At 44.1% G+C, this 19,637-nt stretch overlaps 13 protein-coding genes across 13 annotated transcripts; 7 read left to right on the forward strand and 6 right to left on the reverse strand.

Annotated features, from left to right (window-relative positions):
• Positions 1 to 46: 46 nt before the first annotated feature.
• On the reverse strand, positions 47 to 1,141 carry KL911_003647 (uncharacterized protein; the record flags this gene model as incomplete). The annotated part of the gene is made up of 1 exon (XM_043198850.1): positions 47 to 1,141. The coding sequence occupies one exon, from the start codon at positions 1,139 to 1,141 to the stop codon at positions 47 to 49; it is 1,095 nt and encodes a 364-aa protein (XP_043053431.1).
• Positions 1,142 to 1,293: 152 nt separating this feature from the next.
• Positions 1,294 to 1,755, forward strand: KL911_003648 (uncharacterized protein; the record flags this gene model as incomplete). The annotated part of the gene is made up of 1 exon (XM_043198851.1): positions 1,294 to 1,755. One exon carries the CDS (start codon positions 1,294 to 1,296, stop codon positions 1,753 to 1,755), a length of 462 nt encoding a protein of 153 aa, XP_043053432.1.
• Positions 1,756 to 1,860: 105 nt separating this feature from the next.
• On the reverse strand, positions 1,861 to 3,648 carry KL911_003649 (uncharacterized protein; the record flags this gene model as incomplete). Its single annotated transcript, XM_043198852.1, has 1 exon — positions 1,861 to 3,648. One exon carries the CDS (start codon positions 3,646 to 3,648, stop codon positions 1,861 to 1,863), a length of 1,788 nt encoding a protein of 595 aa, XP_043053433.1.
• A 282-nt stretch (positions 3,649 to 3,930) lies between these two features.
• Positions 3,931 to 5,154, forward strand: KL911_003650 (uncharacterized protein; the record flags this gene model as incomplete). The annotated part of the gene is made up of 1 exon (XM_043198854.1): positions 3,931 to 5,154. One exon carries the CDS (start codon positions 3,931 to 3,933, stop codon positions 5,152 to 5,154), a length of 1,224 nt encoding a protein of 407 aa, XP_043053434.1.
• Positions 5,155 to 5,231: 77 nt separating this feature from the next.
• On the reverse strand, positions 5,232 to 7,337 carry KL911_003651 (uncharacterized protein; the record flags this gene model as incomplete). The annotated part of the gene is made up of 1 exon (XM_043198855.1): positions 5,232 to 7,337. One exon carries the CDS (start codon positions 7,335 to 7,337, stop codon positions 5,232 to 5,234), a length of 2,106 nt encoding a protein of 701 aa, XP_043053435.1.
• A 392-nt stretch (positions 7,338 to 7,729) lies between these two features.
• On the reverse strand, positions 7,730 to 8,419 carry KL911_003652 (uncharacterized protein; the record flags this gene model as incomplete). The annotated part of the gene is made up of 1 exon (XM_043198856.1): positions 7,730 to 8,419. The coding sequence occupies one exon, from the start codon at positions 8,417 to 8,419 to the stop codon at positions 7,730 to 7,732; it is 690 nt and encodes a 229-aa protein (XP_043053436.1).
• Positions 8,420 to 8,495: 76 nt separating this feature from the next.
• Positions 8,496 to 9,227, forward strand: KL911_003653 (uncharacterized protein; the record flags this gene model as incomplete). The annotated part of the gene is made up of 1 exon (XM_043198857.1): positions 8,496 to 9,227. The coding sequence occupies one exon, from the start codon at positions 8,496 to 8,498 to the stop codon at positions 9,225 to 9,227; it is 732 nt and encodes a 243-aa protein (XP_043053437.1).
• Positions 9,228 to 9,272: 45 nt separating this feature from the next.
• On the reverse strand, positions 9,273 to 11,147 carry KL911_003654 (uncharacterized protein; the record flags this gene model as incomplete). The annotated part of the gene is made up of 1 exon (XM_043198858.1): positions 9,273 to 11,147. The coding sequence occupies one exon, from the start codon at positions 11,145 to 11,147 to the stop codon at positions 9,273 to 9,275; it is 1,875 nt and encodes a 624-aa protein (XP_043053438.1).
• A 552-nt stretch (positions 11,148 to 11,699) lies between these two features.
• On the forward strand, positions 11,700 to 14,129 carry KL911_003655 (uncharacterized protein; the record flags this gene model as incomplete). Its single annotated transcript, XM_043198859.1, has 1 exon — positions 11,700 to 14,129. One exon carries the CDS (start codon positions 11,700 to 11,702, stop codon positions 14,127 to 14,129), a length of 2,430 nt encoding a protein of 809 aa, XP_043053439.1.
• Positions 14,130 to 14,221: 92 nt separating this feature from the next.
• On the reverse strand, positions 14,222 to 15,128 carry KL911_003656 (uncharacterized protein; the record flags this gene model as incomplete). The annotated part of the gene is made up of 2 exons (XM_043198860.1): positions 14,222 to 14,243; positions 14,335 to 15,128. The coding sequence occupies 2 exons, from the start codon at positions 15,126 to 15,128 to the stop codon at positions 14,222 to 14,224; spliced, it is 816 nt and encodes a 271-aa protein (XP_043053440.1).
• A 477-nt stretch (positions 15,129 to 15,605) lies between these two features.
• On the forward strand, positions 15,606 to 17,339 carry KL911_003657 (uncharacterized protein; the record flags this gene model as incomplete). The annotated part of the gene is made up of 1 exon (XM_043198861.1): positions 15,606 to 17,339. The coding sequence occupies one exon, from the start codon at positions 15,606 to 15,608 to the stop codon at positions 17,337 to 17,339; it is 1,734 nt and encodes a 577-aa protein (XP_043053441.1).
• Positions 17,340 to 17,471: 132 nt separating this feature from the next.
• KL911_003658 (uncharacterized protein) lies at positions 17,472 to 18,557 on the forward strand (the record flags this gene model as incomplete). The annotated part of the gene is made up of 1 exon (XM_043198862.1): positions 17,472 to 18,557. One exon carries the CDS (start codon positions 17,472 to 17,474, stop codon positions 18,555 to 18,557), a length of 1,086 nt encoding a protein of 361 aa, XP_043053442.1.
• A 26-nt stretch (positions 18,558 to 18,583) lies between these two features.
• Positions 18,584 to 19,114, forward strand: KL911_003659 (uncharacterized protein; the record flags this gene model as incomplete). Its single annotated transcript, XM_043198863.1, has 1 exon — positions 18,584 to 19,114. The coding sequence occupies one exon, from the start codon at positions 18,584 to 18,586 to the stop codon at positions 19,112 to 19,114; it is 531 nt and encodes a 176-aa protein (XP_043053443.1).
• Positions 19,115 to 19,637: the final 523 nt, after the last annotated feature.

The following is a 19,637-nucleotide window of genomic DNA, read 5'->3' on the forward strand; positions in this document are numbered from 1 at the left end:
GTAATCTTAATTTTTCAAAAAAAATATTTTACATGTACATATTTTTCTAGGTGCTCCTCTGTTTGTTGATGCTGTCTATCCAATTTTCATAATCGCGGGTTGCACCACTGGAATAATAACATACCGCGTTTCCGATGAAGGAGTTAAGTGTCGGCAGCCCAAATGGGAGCTTGGATTTGGTTGTCAACAGGTCTCTGTCCTCCAGATCGCGTACCCACTTCTCTGTTTCGCATAATTTTTCAACAAGCGCGACCCATTCCAGCAGTTCATGATATTTGAGGCCGCCATTTTCGTGCACTTGTAGGTTCTTGAAGAACTGTGTCTTGAATCCCATTTTGGCATCGACTTTTTCTCGGTTCAGCCTCAAGAATGCAATCGAGACCAGTCCACATAACAATCCCCATGGACTTTTCGTACGGTAGTAGTAATTTGTATATGTCTTTAGTATGTTCTTTGTAATGTCTTCTGGCAAGTAAAACTTATTGCAAAACGAGATCAAATGAGCAGTGGTGATAATCGTATCGTCGTTCAAAGATCGGTCCGCCATCGACAGCATCTTGAATCCCTTTTTGCGTCCTCTTTTGGAAGGGCCCTTTACTTCATCTGCTGCAGCAAGCAATTTGTCCTGCAAAGACTTGGCTGCAGACCCGACATCCAATGGTTCGTCGCTTTTCATTTCCGTTTTCAAGCTCCTGGGTGTGCTCTCAGGAGTTGCCAGCACATTCCTCGTTTTTGAGGGCGTCGATGTTGGAGTGAAAGCATTAGCGCGCTTCTTGCCAGGTGTCGATTCTGGTGTTGCTAGTTCAATGATTCTTCTCTTTGAAGGAGTTGTAGGAGGTTCCCCCTGTCTCTTGCGGCCTGATAATTGATTTCGAAAGTCCTCCAGGACAGCAACTGCCTTACGCTTGGGAGCTGGTATACGGTTCAAGTTGGGGTCTGGGAGATCAAACTTATCTTTGAGTTTTTCGACAGCAAGAAAACAACAGAGATGAAACCGTGCGATTTCCATTTGGGCAGCCAGAGAACAAGTCTGTTTCGAGGATATATACATGTAATTCGCATATTCGACGACTTCCTTCGGATAAGGTTCGGGCAGCGTTGGAACCACGTCCCGCAATGCACTCAAAATCAACTGCGACATAGACCGACTAACAAATGATCTGGAATCATAAAATATTGCAACCCAGCCATTTTTTTTCTATACCGTATCTGTCTTAATTAAACATCTTTACACCACTTGAATGAACCTGAGGATACAAATGTGGAGTAAAATATTATCCCTTGTTGATTCCGATGATTAGAGGGCCTCGTTTGTTCCATACAGTGCGTGCTTTGCGCAATGAAAAAACCGTCTCCTCCGTAAATCAGGTTTTGCAAGAATCCTCAAATCAAAAGCAAATCATTAGTGGAGCTCCAGCGGAGCTTGCTGCAAACAGAATGGTTCGTATCTATAAGGAAGCAAAAGCAGCCACACAATCGTCTGCCAACAATTCCAAGTACTGGAAAATTGATTGGGATGTGCTTCCGAGAGGAAACAGGTGGGAGAATGATTTGATAGGGTACCAATCTTCGAGTGACTACATGCAAGGTACTAGGCTTTCATTCGAGACCAAGGAAAGTGCTATCAGCTTTGCTAATAATCAAGGATGGGACTATTTCATTCAAGAGCCAAAGAAAAGGAAATTCAGGAAGAAAGAGTACGCAGCAAACTTCTACCATTCTTCTGGACCTTTGAAGCATATTAGAACTAAGTAGTTGATTATAGCAGGTTATGTTTTTATTCTATCAAGACAACAGTTTACATACATTTTCAAGTACATGATAGCAATAGTATACGGCTTGTACCCCTTAATATATACATTAGGCATTTCTTTCTATTCCTGCACGTCTCAAAATTTCTTCAACCTTAGCACTCAAGACAGGATCTTCCTTTATCTTCAACTGAATCTTCGAAGCTTCCATGAGCGAGATTGCTTGGACTCTGTCGTCATTAGATCTAGACAACCGACATGCCTCTTCGAATAGTTGAATGGCATCCTTGACTTTTTGCGCCTGGAGATAAATCTGTCCCAAATTAATTCTGGCAACTTCAGATTTAGGATCCAGCTCACAAGCGGTCTTCAAAAGCTGCTCGCATCCTGCGATGTCTTTGTTGACCTGGAATATAGCCGACTTATTTATGAGTGGCAAAGCACCTATATTGAAGGTTGGCAGCACCTCCTGCAATCTGGCAGCAGTATCAAATTGCTTTGCTGCAGCTGCGTAGTCTTGTCTATCGAACAAGATCTCTCCATAATAGTTTGGAACTTCTGGAGACGTTGGGAACTTTCTCTTGGCCTCCCTAAACAATTCATCACAGGTAGCAGATTCCCCTTTTCTGTAGGCAATGCAGGCTAACTGAATGTGGCCAAATACATTTTCTGGATTGTAAAGCTTGGACTTCTCAAAGTTATCCTTGGCCTTGTCCAAATCTCCCATCAGGTAAAACAATTGTCCATAGTGATAATAAATATCCGGATCTTCAGGATTCATTTTGATGGCCTTTCCAATCTCTTCATCAGCAGAGGCAAAGTCGCCCTTGTCAGCATTCACCAAACCCAAAAGAACGTGTGTTCTGCATCTTGGAGCTAGCCTCAAAGCCTCGTTGAAATTGGAAACTGCTGACTCAGATTCACCCTTGAGGAAATCAAAGGTTCCCTTATATTCATAAGCGAGGGCAGCATGCTTAACGTCTGTGTTGGAACTATCTTTTTCGTAACTGGCCACAGCTTGATGGAAGAGAACATCTGCGTTGACGTAATTATCATAAGTATCCTTTGCCATCTCTTTCAAGCCCTTGACCAAAAATTGGGAGCACGACTGATCTGGGTACTTAGATTCATCCAAGTCAATGTCTTCTTTAGTAAAAGCACCAAAGAAGGAAGAAATAGAGGAAGAAGAAGGCAGTTCTTTGGGAAGCGTGGAAAAGCGCTCCTCATTGATCTTGGTTGCTAGCTTCTTCAAATTTCTCTCCAAAAACGTCTCTGGAGATTGATCGTTCAAACCTCCGTAAATTGTCAAAGCTGTAAGGTCATAGATAGCTTCTTCGTACTTTTCAATATTTTCATAAGCATGTGCTCTCCTGAGTAAGCACTTGGAGTAGCCTGGATTCAATTTCAGGGCTTCGGTACAGTCATCGATACATTTCTCATGTTCGCCTTGGGCAGCGTAACAAGCAGCTCTGTTGGCATAGAAAACCGGATCGGTTTTACAGAGCAAGGCCAGACTGTAGCATTCAATCGCTGGCTTGAAATCTTCTGCCTTGTAGTATTGGTTACCAGTCTCTTTCAATGCCAATGCCCATTTGTTTCGTTCCTCCTTTGTCATACCCTTGACCAGCTCTTCGGTCATATTTGGTAGACCAGTGCTTTCATTGATTGGAATATTAGAGGAAGGCCAACTGACAGTGACAGTTGCAGACTTTTTCTCAGACTTCTTCTTTTTCTTGCTCTTGTTTTTCTTCTTCGATTTCGAAGAATCATCCAAACCTGCATTCTGTTGGTTCAAATAGTACAGCAATCCGGCTACCGATCCGGCTCCTACAACGGCTGTCACAGCCAGTGCAACCTTATGCGTTTGCACAAATCTTGAAAGCGACGAATCCGACATTTCGTTTCCTTATATCGGCGAGAGTGTCAATTTCAATTTCAAACTGAGTGTTTTGCTTGCCTCTCACTTGTTGTGTTCGATTTCTTTCGACTAGCGTTTTTTTTTTTCTCCATCGGAAACATAAGAGGTTGAAACAGGTGCATGTCAAATGTGCCATCAAAATAACTTTCAAGGAAAGTAAATAGCACACAGTTTTTAAATCATCTTTGTTTGATCTCAAGCTCGTGAGAGCACTATGGTTAGAATCTATTTGTAGTGAGACTTGTCTTTTGAGGTACCAAGATGAAAAGATTTAGCAACCGAATGGTCCAGACGATAGCTCAGGCCTACCAAACCGTGTCGAGCGCAAGGAAACCTATGGCTTCAACAGATATGGGGTCCATGAATACCACAAGCTCTTCGAATTTACATTACAGGACATCGACCGCACCTGCGGGAGTGCCACTGTCGAAGATTCTAAGTAACACATTTCCGCTATCTGTTTCCGAATCTTTCAAACATTATTTGAAAAGACATCAACTCAACAAAATCCAGCATGACCTTTTGTCGGTGTTACCGTTTTACCCGACGCCTTCAGCCACCCATAGTGCCGAAGTCATACAGACAGTCATAGATGAGCAAAACAACTACATCAATGAGTTTCATATCTCGCCAATAGGCAAGCCGTCTAGAAAACATGTGGTCTTTGTGCATGGATATGGAGCGGGACTTGGGTTCTTTGTCAAGAACCTGCAGGATCTTGCCTCGAGGAAAACTGATTGGGATATCCATGCGATAGATTTGCTTGGTTATGGTTGTTCTTCTAGACCTAAATTCCCATATCATGAACCAAATGCTAACTACAAAAAAATAGAAGCCTGGTTTACGGAATCTCTCAAGAAATGGTTCGACAGAAGAAATCTCAACCGAGACAACACCATCGTTGTTGCACACTCAATGGGGGCCTATATTTCCGCTTTGACGAATTTCAAATACCCCGAGCTCTTCAATAAATTGCTGTTAGTCTCTCCTGCCGGAATCTACAGCACTCGGCAGCCTGAAATTCCTCCATGGTTTGACAAACTATGGAATCGAAATGTGTCGCCTTTTGCGCTAGTTAGGAATGCCGGTCCGTTTGGTTCCTACTTGACTTCAGGTTGGACTGCCAGACGGTTTTCGAAAGATAGCAGCATTCTGAACGCAGAAGAGCAAAAGTTGATGCACATGTACACCTATGCAATCTTCAACGCTAGAGGATCTGGGGAGTACATGCTAAATTACATGCTTGCACCAGGAGGGATTCCTAGAAACCCATTGCTGCGCAGAATTCACAACCTCAATTGCGACAGTGTATGGTATTACGGTAGCCACGACTGGATGGATAAGATGGGTGGAGTGTCAGCCTGCAAAACTTTGAGAGCCAAAGGGCTTCGTGCAGATATGAAGATTGTTGAGGATAGCGGTCATCACATTTACCTAGATAACCTTGCGGCATTCAATGCTCTTGTCGCCGACGAATTGAAATAATGTTTAACGAAGATCAATGAGTTTTTTGATTAGTGTAACTTATTATTCGATCTTACGTTATACATACTTTAAAATCATTATGTGGAGGCATAAAGTTCATCAACACGAGAACGCACACTGTTGAGAATATCTTTTCTCTTCAACTTCTGTGCGCTAGTTACGAATCCGTTCTCGGGCGTCCATTCCTCATCAACTAGAACAGTACCCTGGATAAGCTCAATACCTGCGAGTCCTTGGGATTTACCAGTTTCAACCAGGCTCTTGGTATACTCATTTGCGAGCTTCTTGTTGGTGACCACTTCAGACAAGTGAACTTCGTCCCTTGACTTGACAATACCAAGCTTGACACAAAGATCCTTCAACATATTCTCATTTGGAACGACGATCGCAATAGGCTTCACTTTGTTCTCGTCAGCATAACAGCAAATGTTCAAAACGAGGTTATTGGATCTGTACACGGATTCCAGTTTCTCAAGGGCAATATACTCTCCATTTTGTGTCTTGACAAGATTCTTCTTTCTGTCTATCAGTTTCAATTGACCATTGTGGGTCCACTCACCGATGTCACCTGTCGAGAACCATCCTTCCTCATAGTTGAAAGCACTCTCTGTCTCCTTAGAGTTGTTAAAGTACTCTTTCATGACTGGGGGACCACTAATCAAAACCTCACCCTGGTTGTTCTTGGCAAAGTATCCAGCCTCAGGGACATCAATCAGTTTGACAGTGATGGATCCAACCAAAGAACCACAAACACCATACTCAAAATGATTTGGATCGGTAACACAGGTGTTTGCGACAGTTTCGGTAAGACCATATCCAAGGAGAAGAGGGGAAATGGTGTTGCTGATAAAGACCTGTGTGGACTGTGAAATTGGAGAGCCACCATTCAACATCAATCTCAGGTTTCCTCCTGTTGCGTTCTTGATCTTCTTAAAAATGATGTTATCGATCAATGATGGGAGACCAGGAATAGAATACTTTTTACATGCAAGTTTGGTGTTGTAGGCTGCCCAAAACATTTTCTGTCTTGTGGATGGTTGCTTTTCAATCTGTGCCAAGATTCCCTTTTTAACACTCTCCCAAACGGCAGCAACACCGACCATGATAGTTGGTTTCAAAGTTTTAATATCACCCTCACAGTTCCTGGTAGACGCATCAGTGAGAGTCTTAACATTGGCATAGCCAGAGACAGAGCCCCAGTAAAAGCAGAGCATCTCAAAGACAAGTTCAAAGATGTGAGCTAACGGCAAGAAAGTGATAACGACATCGTTCTCAGTGACGGTCTTATCATCAATGACGAGGGAAACTCCACCAATACCTGCAACAAAATTGGCATGACTCAAAACGACACCCTTTGGAGTACCAGTAGAACCAGAAGTGTACATGATACACGACACATCGTCCGGCTTCGGAGGGTGGTGGGGAATGTCATGCGCTTTTTTGCCAAGAGCAATGACGTCATCATAGGAGAAAATCTTAATGTCCGGTCTAACCTCCAGGATCTTTTGAACGGCCTTTTTCGCTTCCTCATAAAGTCTACCGTTTCCACGCTTATCATTAGGATCAATTGGGGCGCTGTGGATAATGTACTTAATATCCTTTGCCTTCTTGAGAGGATTGATCAGCTTCGACAGCAGATTGTTGTCGGTGAAAACGGCAGAAGTAGCCGTTTCCACCATAGAATGGGTCAATCCATCCTCACCTAACGTATCGTATGCAGTGACCACAGGAATAGCCTGGGTTTGTGCGGCTATGAATGCTCTCATCCATTTAGGGCTCGTAGATGCAAATATGTGCAATTTGTCGACGCCGGCCGGCTGAACACCAAGACTGACAAGCCCCTTTCCGAAGTCCGAAACAATCTCGCTCAATTGACCGTTCGTGATGTACTTGTAATCGGAAAGCTCGTAGTAGACCCACTCCTTGTCCACGAACTTCTCTGCACCATCAATAAACTTCTTAACCTGTTTGGTTTCATAGTGGATGTCTTTGATATCTCTCCATGCCTGGCATCTTTTGTTTGCTCCGTGCTTCTTTTGTGCCTCGTTGAAGAATTCGTACACCGTGCTACATTCATATCCAATTGGACGGGCAACCACAGCATCCTTTGCCTTGTAGTATCTTCTTGGGGCAGTCTCTCCCTTCTTTGCCTCGCCAACAGGCACATTGACTTGGAAAACCATGGTGATTTGCGATCTGCAGAATAGAAATTAGAGGGGCTAAAAAAAAAATTTCCTAGGAGTCTTTTTTATTCCGCCAACAGCCTAAAAAATAAAAAAGTGACCATTGCACTTACATAAGCAACAGTATTAGCAACAGGGCTTGTTGTCATGACCCCAATCGATACCACCATCCGATAATTGCACAAGGAGCGTCCTCTTTAAACCCAGGCCAGGCCCCTAGCCCCGTGCCCCCCACACTTGATTTTGTTGAGCTAAATCCCAACAAAAGGTGCAAGGATGTTGTGTCTGATCTAGTGCTAAAATTCCGAGTTGTCGTCTGCATGGTCTCCCCGCTTTAGATCAAACTACCAGAACGTACTCATAATCTCCAAATGTAGCATTTTTCTATTACGTTATCTTAGGTCTTGATCAACAGTCTCGACATGGCCGTGCAAGTGTTCAGCCGACCCAAATTTCACAATGGTTCCGTTCCTCGTGGCTTTGTCGACATCTATTATTGTCACGCTGGTATTGCTTGGAACTTTCAGATCTTCTTCCTGTAAACCGGGAGCCAATGTGTACTCATATGCTTTATAAAGATGATTAGTGAAGTTGGTGATCACGCCGCCATGGGTGCAAATCAGCACATTGGAATAATTGTTCGCAGTGGCTTCGTCTATAATTCGAGTCCACTCGTCTTGCAGCCGTGTCAGAAGCTCTATTCTCGTCTCTCCCATTTCCTTGAATTGGGCACCATATTTTTCCTTAGCTTCCGATAGTGGCATTCCCTCGACAGGGCCCATAGATCGCTCCCTTAGATTCGACGTGTACCTCAGCTTGAAGCCAGGTTTATCGCGGTGCCCAGAAGTGATCTCATTCATAGTTTGAACACAGCGGCTCAAATCAGAGCTGACAAACTCGTCTATATCTAGATCCTTCATTCTAAGGCCAACATATCTGGCCTGTTCTAGGCCTCGATCGTTAAGCGGTACATCTTTGTGTCCTTGTAAGATCTTGAGGTTATTCCACGATGTCTGGCCATGGCGAACAATGAACACTCGAACTTTAGTTGGATCTGTATTCTGCTCTTTATCGAATGTCATTTAATCTCTTTCAAGGTTTTACCCGGCCAGACGTTTCTCTGAATTTTTTTTTCAACCTCTGATTCTTCTCCATAGTATGCTACGAGCTAGAGGCCTATTAGTTTCTGCCCGGCAGTTCCACAATTCTGTGGTTCGTCCTTCAGTACTCGACTACTTTAGGTTTTATAGAAAAAAGGATACTGTTCCAGAAACGCCCACAAAGGACACCAAAGAGGTCATCAAGGAGATAGAGACGAAAACAAGAGACCCCGTAACCTCTAATAAGATTGTCATTTTGGGCAAACACAATTCTGAATTCAGCGATGAAAAGATCGCTCAGAAGGCAATGGAAGGGTTTGTTTTCACTACCTGGTTACCACGAAAGTCTGAATTCTCGAAAAGAAACAACGGCTCGCAACCATATCAGGAAGTAGTCAGCGAGCTTCTCACAGAAATTTTCAAGATTCATGCACCATCCACTGCATCAGATATCAAACTTGATGATCTCGCGCTCAGATTCAAAATACTGAAAGATGTTCAGATAAAATTTGGAACCTCAATTCCTGACATTAAATTGTCTCAACTAGATTCGTTTGACAAGATCGAACGATACTTGGTTGCCAAGTTAGATCCCAAAAGCCAACTTTTCAACGAGAAAGTACCTGACGCTGTGCACCTTGATCCGAAGGAATTTGAGGGAACTAACATTACTGTTGGCGAATATGTCTTCGAGAGCCAAAAACGGAAAGAAGTCAAGAAGCTGTATCGAAAGGCCAAGAAGGCTGAGCAGAAAGCCATACAAGAAGCTCTCAGCGATGGAGAGAAGTAAATTTCCAATTAACCTGTATATAATAGGTATCAGTATTTGTGCACATCATTTTCGAGAAATAGTAAAAGCCACCACCACTGAGGCTGCAAGCGCAAATAACACTCCAGGCAAAATCATTTCGCGGATAGTGTCGTTTGGCAGACCTGGGCTCGCAGTAGTAGTCTTGGCAGAACTGAGAATGGAAGGCACATCCACGTTCTGGTCGGGGTGGTGGACAATCAAGTTGATCTTGTCTTTGTTTAAGCTAGTCAGCACGACGACGCAGTCTTTCAGGTCCTGATCAGATGTTATAGCAACCAGATCATTTTCATCGTCGATATAGGAGATGGCAAACTGCTCTGCAGTCTCGAACACTTGGCCCGTTTCACTATCTTCTGGGGGAGTCAACAAAGTTCTAATTTCCTGCCTGGAAAGCTTAGACTCGATCAAGTCCCTCAAAGACTGAATACCGTCGCTAGGTTTGCAGCTGACCCTGTGGGTTCTTCCCTGCGGAGACTTGAATTTGAAGAAGACCGGTTCGTTGAAGTCAAGTTCCACTTGCGGAGCTTTCAAAGCAGACGACGAGGTCTCCGGAGCTCCCGAAAACGAAATTGAATCTGATGGCTTCACAGCATCGTTTGTGGAAACATTGAATTGAGCAAGTTCAGATTGCGTCACGTCAGCAAGCGAGGTCGAGTGCAGAGAACTAGTGTCGTTGTCCAACGACGTCCAGAATTTGTTCCAGGCTGGACCCTCTTTTTCCTCGTTTGACCCTGCATCAGAATCCCCATTGTTGATCATTTGAATGGATTGAAGCTGGTTCAGAGTGTGGTAGGTGAGTTTGAGAACATCCACGACACCCACAATTTCAGTGTTGTCGTCATCCACAACCGGGAGATTCAAGTAATGACCTTCAAACATTTGTCTGAGAGCTTGGTGAATGGAGCTACTAGCCAAGGCATAAGACGGCTTAGGAGTCATCACACGGATCACGGAGCAAGTTCTTGGGTCAATGCCAGCGGCAATGACCCTGAGAACAATATCTTTGGATGTGAAAATACCCGTCACCTCGTCGTTGTTTTTGGAGTCCTTGACCAAGACTGCTGTCGTCTTGTTGTCCCTCATCAAAATTGCAGCTTCATAGACGGTAGTCTTGATGTCGCAGCACACAGGGATAGTTCTTTCCGACAGAACAGAGTTCAAAGTGGGACCGCTCACAAGGTTTTTGAGGTTCTCAAAATACTTGATAACATGGAGAGGCTGGTTAGCTGGTCCGAGCTCTTCTGTCACACCCTCCATAGCATCGTACAATCTTTTTGAGCTCTCATACATCCTCTCAAGCTTGGTCATTGCTTCATTGTAACACTTGGTAATGTCCAAAACACCCACTATTTGGTTGCCCTCATTGACCACAGGGAGATGTCTGAACCCCCTGTTGACCATGAGAGAGAGAGCGTCAGAAGCTAAAGTGGAGACCTTGGCACACATGGGATTTGGAGTCATGATGTGGTCAATGGTGGTCTGGTTTGCGTTGAGATTAGCTCCAACAATTCTGAATGCTAAATCCTTTGCGGTGAAGATACCTGAAAGCAGGCCATCCTCGTCGACCACCAGTACACAGTTTTCTTTGGTGACAGACATGAGTTGTGCTGCCTCGTACACGGTGTTTGTTGGTTTGCAAATAACTGCCTCTGAGGGCTTCAAAGACATCACTGTACCTGCTGCGCCCGAGCTGACCTTTGAACGCTTTTGTGGCGAACCCAGGTTCGAGACCATACTAACATTGTTCTTTTTTCTCAAGTCGTGCTCAATTTTCTTACGAATCTGGTCGTCTTTTTTGCTCTGCCTTTTCCGTGTAGACTCCATTGGATCCGAGGACGGATTAGATAGAGACGACTGAGCCCTTCTTGGAGTTCTCACTGTGCTGTCTGAAGCCAACATATCAAGAATATAAAATTAAGGATAACTTTTTTTTTGTTTACGGATCAATGTAAACAAACACCAGATTTAGACAAATCAGGGCGGTGTTATAATACCCTGGAAAAAACGGGGCGGGACATGTGGAGACAATGTTCACGAGCACGACTACAGATAGAGAAAGCCTCGTGTGGCATGCAAAACCAGCCTTGTGTATCAATATTATCAAACTAGATGTTGGTTGGAGGACAATATTTCAAGGTTTCTCCACCTCTAATGTCTCCTTATATGCGCTATTTCCATGGACAGAAATCATTCACTTCCCTCCTCTCACAGCCTATCAACGGCGAAAGCTTGCCCGTCATCCTGTCAGCAGCGCCTGAGGTGACTATTATTATAAGTCAGGCGTTTTCAAAACGCCCATTTAGCCTCGAATGACGATAGTCAGCAAAACGTCGATCGACGGAAGGCTTAAAATATTTATTGCTCGATTATTAATTTCAAGTTCCGAGATTTCGGCACAGAGAAGTGCTGCCGACAACCGATATATAGACGTTCGACCCACCATTTACTGCCATGGATAAATTTGAGAAGACCGCTAAGCGTGCCTCGAAAGCTTGCGACTTTTGTCGCAGTAAAAAAATCAAATGTGACGGCGAATCATTTTGCAAGAATTGCAAGAACCACAACATTGAATGTACTTATATGTACGTTTCCAAAAAGCGGTCATCCCGGAGAAGGAAGAGTGCCAACATGAGCGATTTTTCAGAAAGCGAGAGTGCAATCTCAGAAACTAATAAGCTAAGGCATCGTAACGGCGTCTCCAAGGATCTCGAGGGAAGGCTCAACAAACTTGAATCCATGGTGCATGCCTTGTTGAATAAACTGGATCCCGAGAAAGAGAATATCGTGGAAAGTTTTGTTCGAGAGAGCGACTCTCCTGAAAATTGCAAACAAGATGCTGAGCCTGTTGCAGACTCAAATGCAAACCAGGCAGACCTTGAAGAGATTTACTTTGGGCCCCTGACTACGTTTTCATTGTTTTCTGCCAAGGGTCTTAAATGGCTTGATAGCCTCCTTCCGGATGACACACCAACAAAAGTTTTGCGCCGTCATATTGCTATGTTAGTGAAGGCAGAACATCAGAGGAAACCAACTCAAAACTATACTATGGTCAACGCGGCATGGGATATTTTCCCACCTGCCGAAATAATTGATTATCTTCTGAACACCGTCGAGCCCTTCTTTCAAGACTTTTATCCCATGAAGATCGCTGAAATACGCCGCCTTTTCGACAAATACTTGAAGTATAAGAGTGGCCTTCGATCTCTGAACTCATTGCACCCATCAGAAGTTTTACTCATGAGCAGCATGATGCTCCATTCATGTTGTATAGCCAGTGAGTTGGTGAGGACCATGAACTTTCCGTGCCCAATGCCGTTGACTCATCTGCAGGAACTGGAAAGAAAACTTTCTGAGAGCTGTCTAAAGCTGCTTCTCAATCACACGGTGTCGCACTCCAATCTTCTAAAACTACAAGCTCTCTACTTGCTTGTGCCGATTGCTGATATTTGTATGGATCACCATGCATGCGCACTGTCAAACACACTGTTTGCCAGATCCGCCCTCGAACTGGGTCTGCACAGGGAAGAGAGCTATCTGGGGGGAAACCAAGAAAGAAGGGACCAAAAGATATATTTGTGGTGGAGGGCTTACGTTCTAGATAAAGAGGTTTGTCTGAAAAGTGGTTTGCCTCCTATCTTAAATGACACAGATATCACTACGCCTCCTCTACCTGGATTTGAGGAATTTTGGGCAATGCCCTATGAACGTCTGCCAGACGGAAGACACAAAAGAGAAATCATGAGAGATAAAATAGTCGCCAAGCTAACATCGTTATTGGATAGCAACAAACAAGACCTCTCCTTTGAGCTCTATCTCACATACGATCTTGCGGTGATCTCGTCAAGAACATACCAGGAGCTGTTTTCGGCTACCTCTCTCGTCAGAAAAACAAGATCTCAGATTACAAACACAATCGAGTCACTACTTCATGATTTGGAATGCTGGAGAATGTGCTTCCCTAAGAAAATTAGACCTGGCGAGACGTTTCTGTATCTGGGTGCTCCGACAAAGGCGAACAATGTAACTGATGGCATCTTCCTTCCATTTTTGGTTCTCAACTACAATCTGAAGTATTACCTACTTCAGATCATTATATCGAAGACGATGCTGCGTCTTAATTGGTATTCAGACCATAAACATTCCCATTTATCCTCAAACAGGAACAACCAACATGCTAGTTTTGAGAGCATTGGTTTGAACGCTATAAGACAGATATTGCAAATTGCGTACAAGATTGACAAGAAAAATCAAGCTTACGTTTATTTTGCCACTTACTATTTCATGTGCGCCTATGTTGCGCTGATCGCGGAAGTTTTGCAAAATTTGAACTCACCGGAAGTTGTCGAAGACGTGCAACTCCTGTTCTGGGTCAGCAAAAACTACTTTGCTGTTGGTGCTGTCAAGTCGCTTCCCAACCACCACAAATGGCAGACGATGGACAAAATCAGCAGATGTCTCTTCTACACAGTGTGGTGTTCGGTTCCCAACATTCAGGAACGCAGCAAGCTAGACGTGGGAGACTTCCTTGATGAGTTCTTTCAAATGGCAGATGAAATCAAATCGAAGGCCAAAAAAGACGGGTCCACATCTTTGAAAGTACCTAGCCTCCAATCTCCTTCGTCGTACTCTCGAGTTTCAATGGAGAGACCCACGATTGACAAAACTGGTGCAGACCTGCAGCGAAGAGAGCTGTTGGATCAGATCTGGGGTTCCTCTTCGACGTCTGGAAAACAGACTCCCAATAACAGCGAAGATTCGTTGCTTGACGGACTTTACTACGATGAGGACTTTCTGATTCCGAACATGTTCAGTCTTCCAAACTATCTTTTTGATGTCAATCAAAATCCCCTTGACGCTTCTATGAATACACTAGGATTATAGTTAAAGTTTATATAATTCAGCAAGTCTCACTGCACGACGAGCAGCCCCGTAGCCCGCTTGGTAGCCGTAGCCCGAAAGCCCAGATATATGGATCAGCACTCCTTTTTCGCGCCGCTCTTTTTCAACGCGAACGCCACCAATGCGACTTGGTCTCAGACCGCATGCCACGCGGAGGATTTCTGGCTCGTTTCCGATTTCTGGGAACAGTTGACTAGTCCTACGAATAATGTCATCGGTTTCCGTTTTCCACGTATCGGCACACCAGTTATTGGCCTGCAAATAGCCACCCAGCACCACCTGAGACCCAGAATCTGGTCGAGGAATGACATACGTAACGTCCTCAGTTCCCCATCGCATGCGGTTCTCATTTATGTGGGGAGCCTTGATCACCACAACCTGGCCTCTGGCAGGATAAATGTTTTCGTCTTCGGCTCCACCCAGTCCTCTGGCACCAATTCCCGTACAATTAAAGACGGTCCTGGCAAACTCGAACATCTCATCGACATTCTGGATTTTCCTCCGCACGAAGACAACGCCGGTGGTAGCAAGATATTCTTTCAGCACTTCTAGGAACTTTGGACAGTTGAAGTTCCACGAGACATACGTAATTCCGAAGGCTGCCCCTTCAGGAAGTTGGGAAGATGGTATAATCGCGAAATCCTGTAAATACGAGCTCAAAGACTCAATTTTGCGCTGATCAGGAAGATACTCCCAGTACTCAGTACTGGGGCGGCGATCTAAACCACACCCAGAACCTAAAAGCTTCTGAATGGCAGCCAAGTGTGTGTAGGTAGTTCTATCAAAATGCAATGTCTGAGCATCATCAGGAGATATGCAGCTGAAGTTGCCTCCGGCCCACGGAGACGTGTAGTTGATTGACTGATCGCCCGGCAAATACTCTGCTACAATGGTGATTTCGGAGCCTCTGACGCCACTTTCAACAAGATTAAGAGCCGTGTAGAGTCCGACAATCCCGCAGCCGAGAATTGCGAAAGTCATGAGCAGAATGAGTAATAGGGCCCGAAACTTTTCAGCGGCATTTTATTTGTGGCGAACAAAATAGAACCCTGTGGCGGTGCTCATGTACTCAATAAATATCACGCACCAGAGCTCACGCAACTAGTGTTTTCTGCCCTATGAAAATTTTATACAAATGCTTGGCATGTGGCGTCTTTCCACGGGTTTGCTGGCCTGTTGTCACTTTTGCATATCATCCCCCGATGCTGCAAGATGGCACTGGCAAATTCCTGTGTGACTTTAGCTCTAGCAGTCAGCAAACACAAGGAGTAGCTTTCACTTGTGGCGAAGTTTCAGATGATTTTGCTGCAAACTTGTAAGACCCTTTGGGTCCCTTTTTACGCGCATCTAGATTTTTTGCTATAATTTTACTACTCCACATTAATTATTTTTTGTTACCGCGACGCCGCACAGAATTCTCTATAAATACCTAATTGCTTCGGCGATTTTCTCTCCCCAATGAACTTACCAGACGACATCCTTGACACCGTTGTCTCCGACCTTGACACCAAAAGCCTCCTCAGCTTGTCGTTGTCGTGCAAAAAATTGCGAGCACATGCTCTCCCAAAATTGTATCGGAGCTTGCTTCTGGTAGACACCAGGTATAACATAGTGGGCGAATCTGAATTCACGATTCTAGCCACCTCGAAATTCAAGCAGTTCCTTGAGGCATTGAATAACAACAGGTCACTAGTTAGTTTGGTGCAACGCTTTCTTATTGCTTCCCACAGCAACAATGTGGAAGGGCTCGAAATTTTGGTGGGAATGTTCATTGCTTTCAAGTTGAAAAATGCCAATGTTCCCCTTTTGGGGCTAAAGGAATTTAAGATTTTGAACGAAACAACCCCATATAAATTCCTTTTCATGAACAAGGAATATGCCGCTTCCGAAAACCTGAAGAAATCATCTACTTTGTTGTACGAGAACGACGAAGACGAGTTCAACAAGTACTCGAACTTCAGCCAGGAAAGTTCAGTTGTCTCTTTGCAGAGTTATCAACTTGTCAACATTACAGATCTCAATGATGTGTCGGAGGAAGCGCGCGAAATCTGCATCAACACATCCAATCGGTACCAAAATGCTGGTTTCATTATGACAAAAAAGCTGATGCAAACTTTCAACTCTCTAGAATCTTTGGAGATTCTTAATTCAGAAGCCGTTGATGCTTTCTTTTCTCAGTTGGATGAAGAATATGTGAGACTCGAGTCGTTGAGCAGACTTTCGTTGAATATCAAGGATTTGCATGCTGTGCCAGCTGTGGAAAGATGCGTGGATCTGACCAAATTAGAACAATTTGAGCTAAAGTTCAAGCAAACTTCTGTTGGCGATGAAAACGAGGATATAAACCCTAATCTTGTCAGCATTTTTCTGAGTCAACTCAAAAACCTCAAGTATCTCTCTTTGGTGCACCTAAACTCAAATAACCTGCTGAAAAACCAATCACAGACATCGCAATTATTTCTCGGCAACTCCAATCTATCACATTGCATTATGGAACATTTGGATATTTTTATTCCTTCCATCATTTACCTCAACGTTAGCATGAACAACTTTGCATATCTACCCTCAATCAGCATGAGCTATCAAGATAGAATGACCCATTTCGTTGTTGACGAGAACTTCTTGGAGACAAAGTTTCGTCATTTTCATAAGATACTTGCATGCAACCGTCTGGAAACTTTGATAATTCCAGACTTCTTTTACAACTGGAAACCATTTATCACAATAAATCGGGAAGTGAAGAATCGACCACAACTGAATGCTGTCGAGTACCTCTATACTGGGTGCCACTGCCATAGATGCGTGGAGACGCGACAATTGTTATCCCAGTATTCCGAAAAGCTCAATTTTGGTAGCAAGGACTTGTCTTCCACTTACAGCTTTCTAATTGGGCTTCTGCATACTCGCTTGACCAAATTTGAAACAAGCTCTGGATTGGACATCCTCAAGTATCCCGCACTGGACCCTATCGAAGTCTCGCACTATGGTTACTTGAACATAGATATTTCAAGGGTGGTACAATTGATCTTAGATAATATGCTTGAAGATTTGAACTTCGTCGTTCAAAAGCTCCCTAAGCTAAAATTGCTCAGTCTTGGTGGTATTCAGATATCGATTCAGCGCACCAAAACCGAAATCAAAATGAGTGCTATCCAGGATGATTGGAGCTCATTGTTACGTCGATCGACCTAATTTTTTTAAAAGGTTTATTTATGTATTTCTTATTTAGGCATGCCGTTAACGCTATCTTCTACCAAAATTTGATAAATCATAATTCAAGGTGACTTGAATATCGAAACATTAGATTCCTTAAACGGAGTCATCATGACGAATTTCAATGTCCCTGGTGGATTCCCCTCTCTCCAATCCCAGGAGTTTACGCTAAAGACTCCTCCACGGTCCAGAAGCGAAATAAAAACCTCTACTCCGTCATCAACCGCTTTCCGGTTCACACCAACTAATGGAAAAAGGCTATATCCATCCATTGTGGTTTCCCCAAAAGATAGTTCTGACTGCGATACAAGCTATCAGGATAAGGAGAACCCATCCTTTACAAAAGAGATGGATTTTCTCCAGACTAAGTTGTTTTCGTCAAAGCTTACTTCGTCAGTTCTGAACGAGTTCAACGATAGATACCAAAAGGTGCGGTCGGAAAATATCATCAACATCCAAAAGTTGAACAGCACAAGTCCTAAGCCGAGAAGCCGACGACCATCTACTCGATTCAATAGTGAGCACCGAGGACGATTCAATAGAATGGAATCTATATCTTCACATTATGCAGCCCGGCGTACAGGACGACAACCTGCCGAAGCGACACGGAAAATATTTGAGGGCCCAGAGCAAATAACCAGAAAGACTCCAAATGACAAGCGTTTGGGAGCACGGGATCTGGGCAGTGCATCAAAGAGAATGAGAATTGTTGACGGCTACAAGGAGATCGTGGAGCCAGTTGAAAGTCCAACAAGGCCGCCAGAAGAGAAACAAAAGATAATGGAACAGCAGCTGGGAAAACAGCGGCAGGAAAAGCCACACTTGGGTCCGCTTCCCCGATTGGAGTTTTCGCAGTCTCCTCGTGCAGCCGCATCTGCCCGACAGTCGTCCAAAGTCCCATCGTACTTGCAACCTACCAATGCATCTATCCAGCGTTCAGAAAGCAAGCAGCAACTAAAGAGGAGCGAGACAGCATCTTATCTTCCAAGACTCTCTAGTATTGTGCGATCGAAAACTATGCAGGAAATTTCGCCATCACGGATGAACAGCAGTCAACCGAATCCACACGTCGCCATTCTCAAAGCACAGTCTGCACTAACGAGGTCCGCGTCGTCAAATACCCTAAACAAAAAATCGAGCATCCCGCAACTCGTGAAACCAGCCAAGAAAGATTATCCCAGACCTTGGAGAAACTAATTTTACTATCCGCTAAAAAAATTTAAATGGGTCACCACGCAGATTACTCCGAGTTCCATGCTCAAGCGGACAAAAAGGAGCTCTTACAGCAAGTTGCGGACTCCTACAAGAGTCTCACTGAGGGGCAAACTAACTGGGTTTGTAACTTGGCCAATTGTAGCTCATTACTGTGGCACTGCTACAACGAGGGACTTTCCAAACGAGTGAATTGGGCAGGTTTCTATGTACTCGATCCAGAACACAAAGATCAGCTTATTCTGGGCCCATTTATGGGCAAGGTCGCATGCCAGACTATCAAAATCGGACTTGGTGTATGCGGAACAGCGGCAAGCACGCGAAAAACTCAACTCGTGGAGGATGTCGAGAAATTTCCTGGACATATAGCCTGCGATGGGGAGACTAAGAGCGAAATTGTGGTTCCCATTGTAGCTGATGGACGACTCGTTGGCGTTTTGGATATTGATTGTCTGGAACTGAACGGGTTTGACGAAGACGATCAAAGATACCTCGAATTTTTGTGTCAAGCGATCAGCGAAACATGCAGCTGGAAAAATTAGCTCTCTTGCGCCATGATTGTGCTGGGTTCGGCCCCAATGTCGTGTAGTGGGATGTTTATATCTGTATCTTCTATATCACTTTCATCAAAATGCATACCTATTCGGCTTTCCAGATTCCAGTTTATGGGTCTTGATTTGCGTTTCTTCCGACGTTTCAGAAAGCAATGATGATAAATGCTGGACGTGACAATAGCAGATGCGGAACCTGCCATATTTACAGCTATATCCCACGGATCGAAGGATCTGTATGGGGCAAAGGCATGTTGCATGAATTCACTTCCAACTCCTCCTGTGACTGTACATACCACAAACGTAGCGTTGCGCACTATGCGAATTGACTTTATATCCAATGTCCAGTAGAAGAGAAGCGTCATCAAGAAAAATACAGCAAAGTGAAGAGCTTTATCGTAAGGCATTGATATGTCCGCTAGGCCAAGATACAGAGCGCCACTTGCAATAATGCAAAGAGATGCAAGGGGTATCTTTCTGATCTTCATGCTTTGAAAATCAAGAAATACATATT

Source organism: Ogataea haglerorum (genome assembly GCF_019207285.1).
Source record: "Ogataea haglerorum isolate 81-453-3 chromosome Unknown 81-453-3_NODE_10_length_422072_cov_98.086364, whole genome shotgun sequence".
NCBI lineage: Eukaryota > Fungi > Ascomycota > Pichiomycetes > Pichiales > Pichiaceae > Ogataea > Ogataea haglerorum.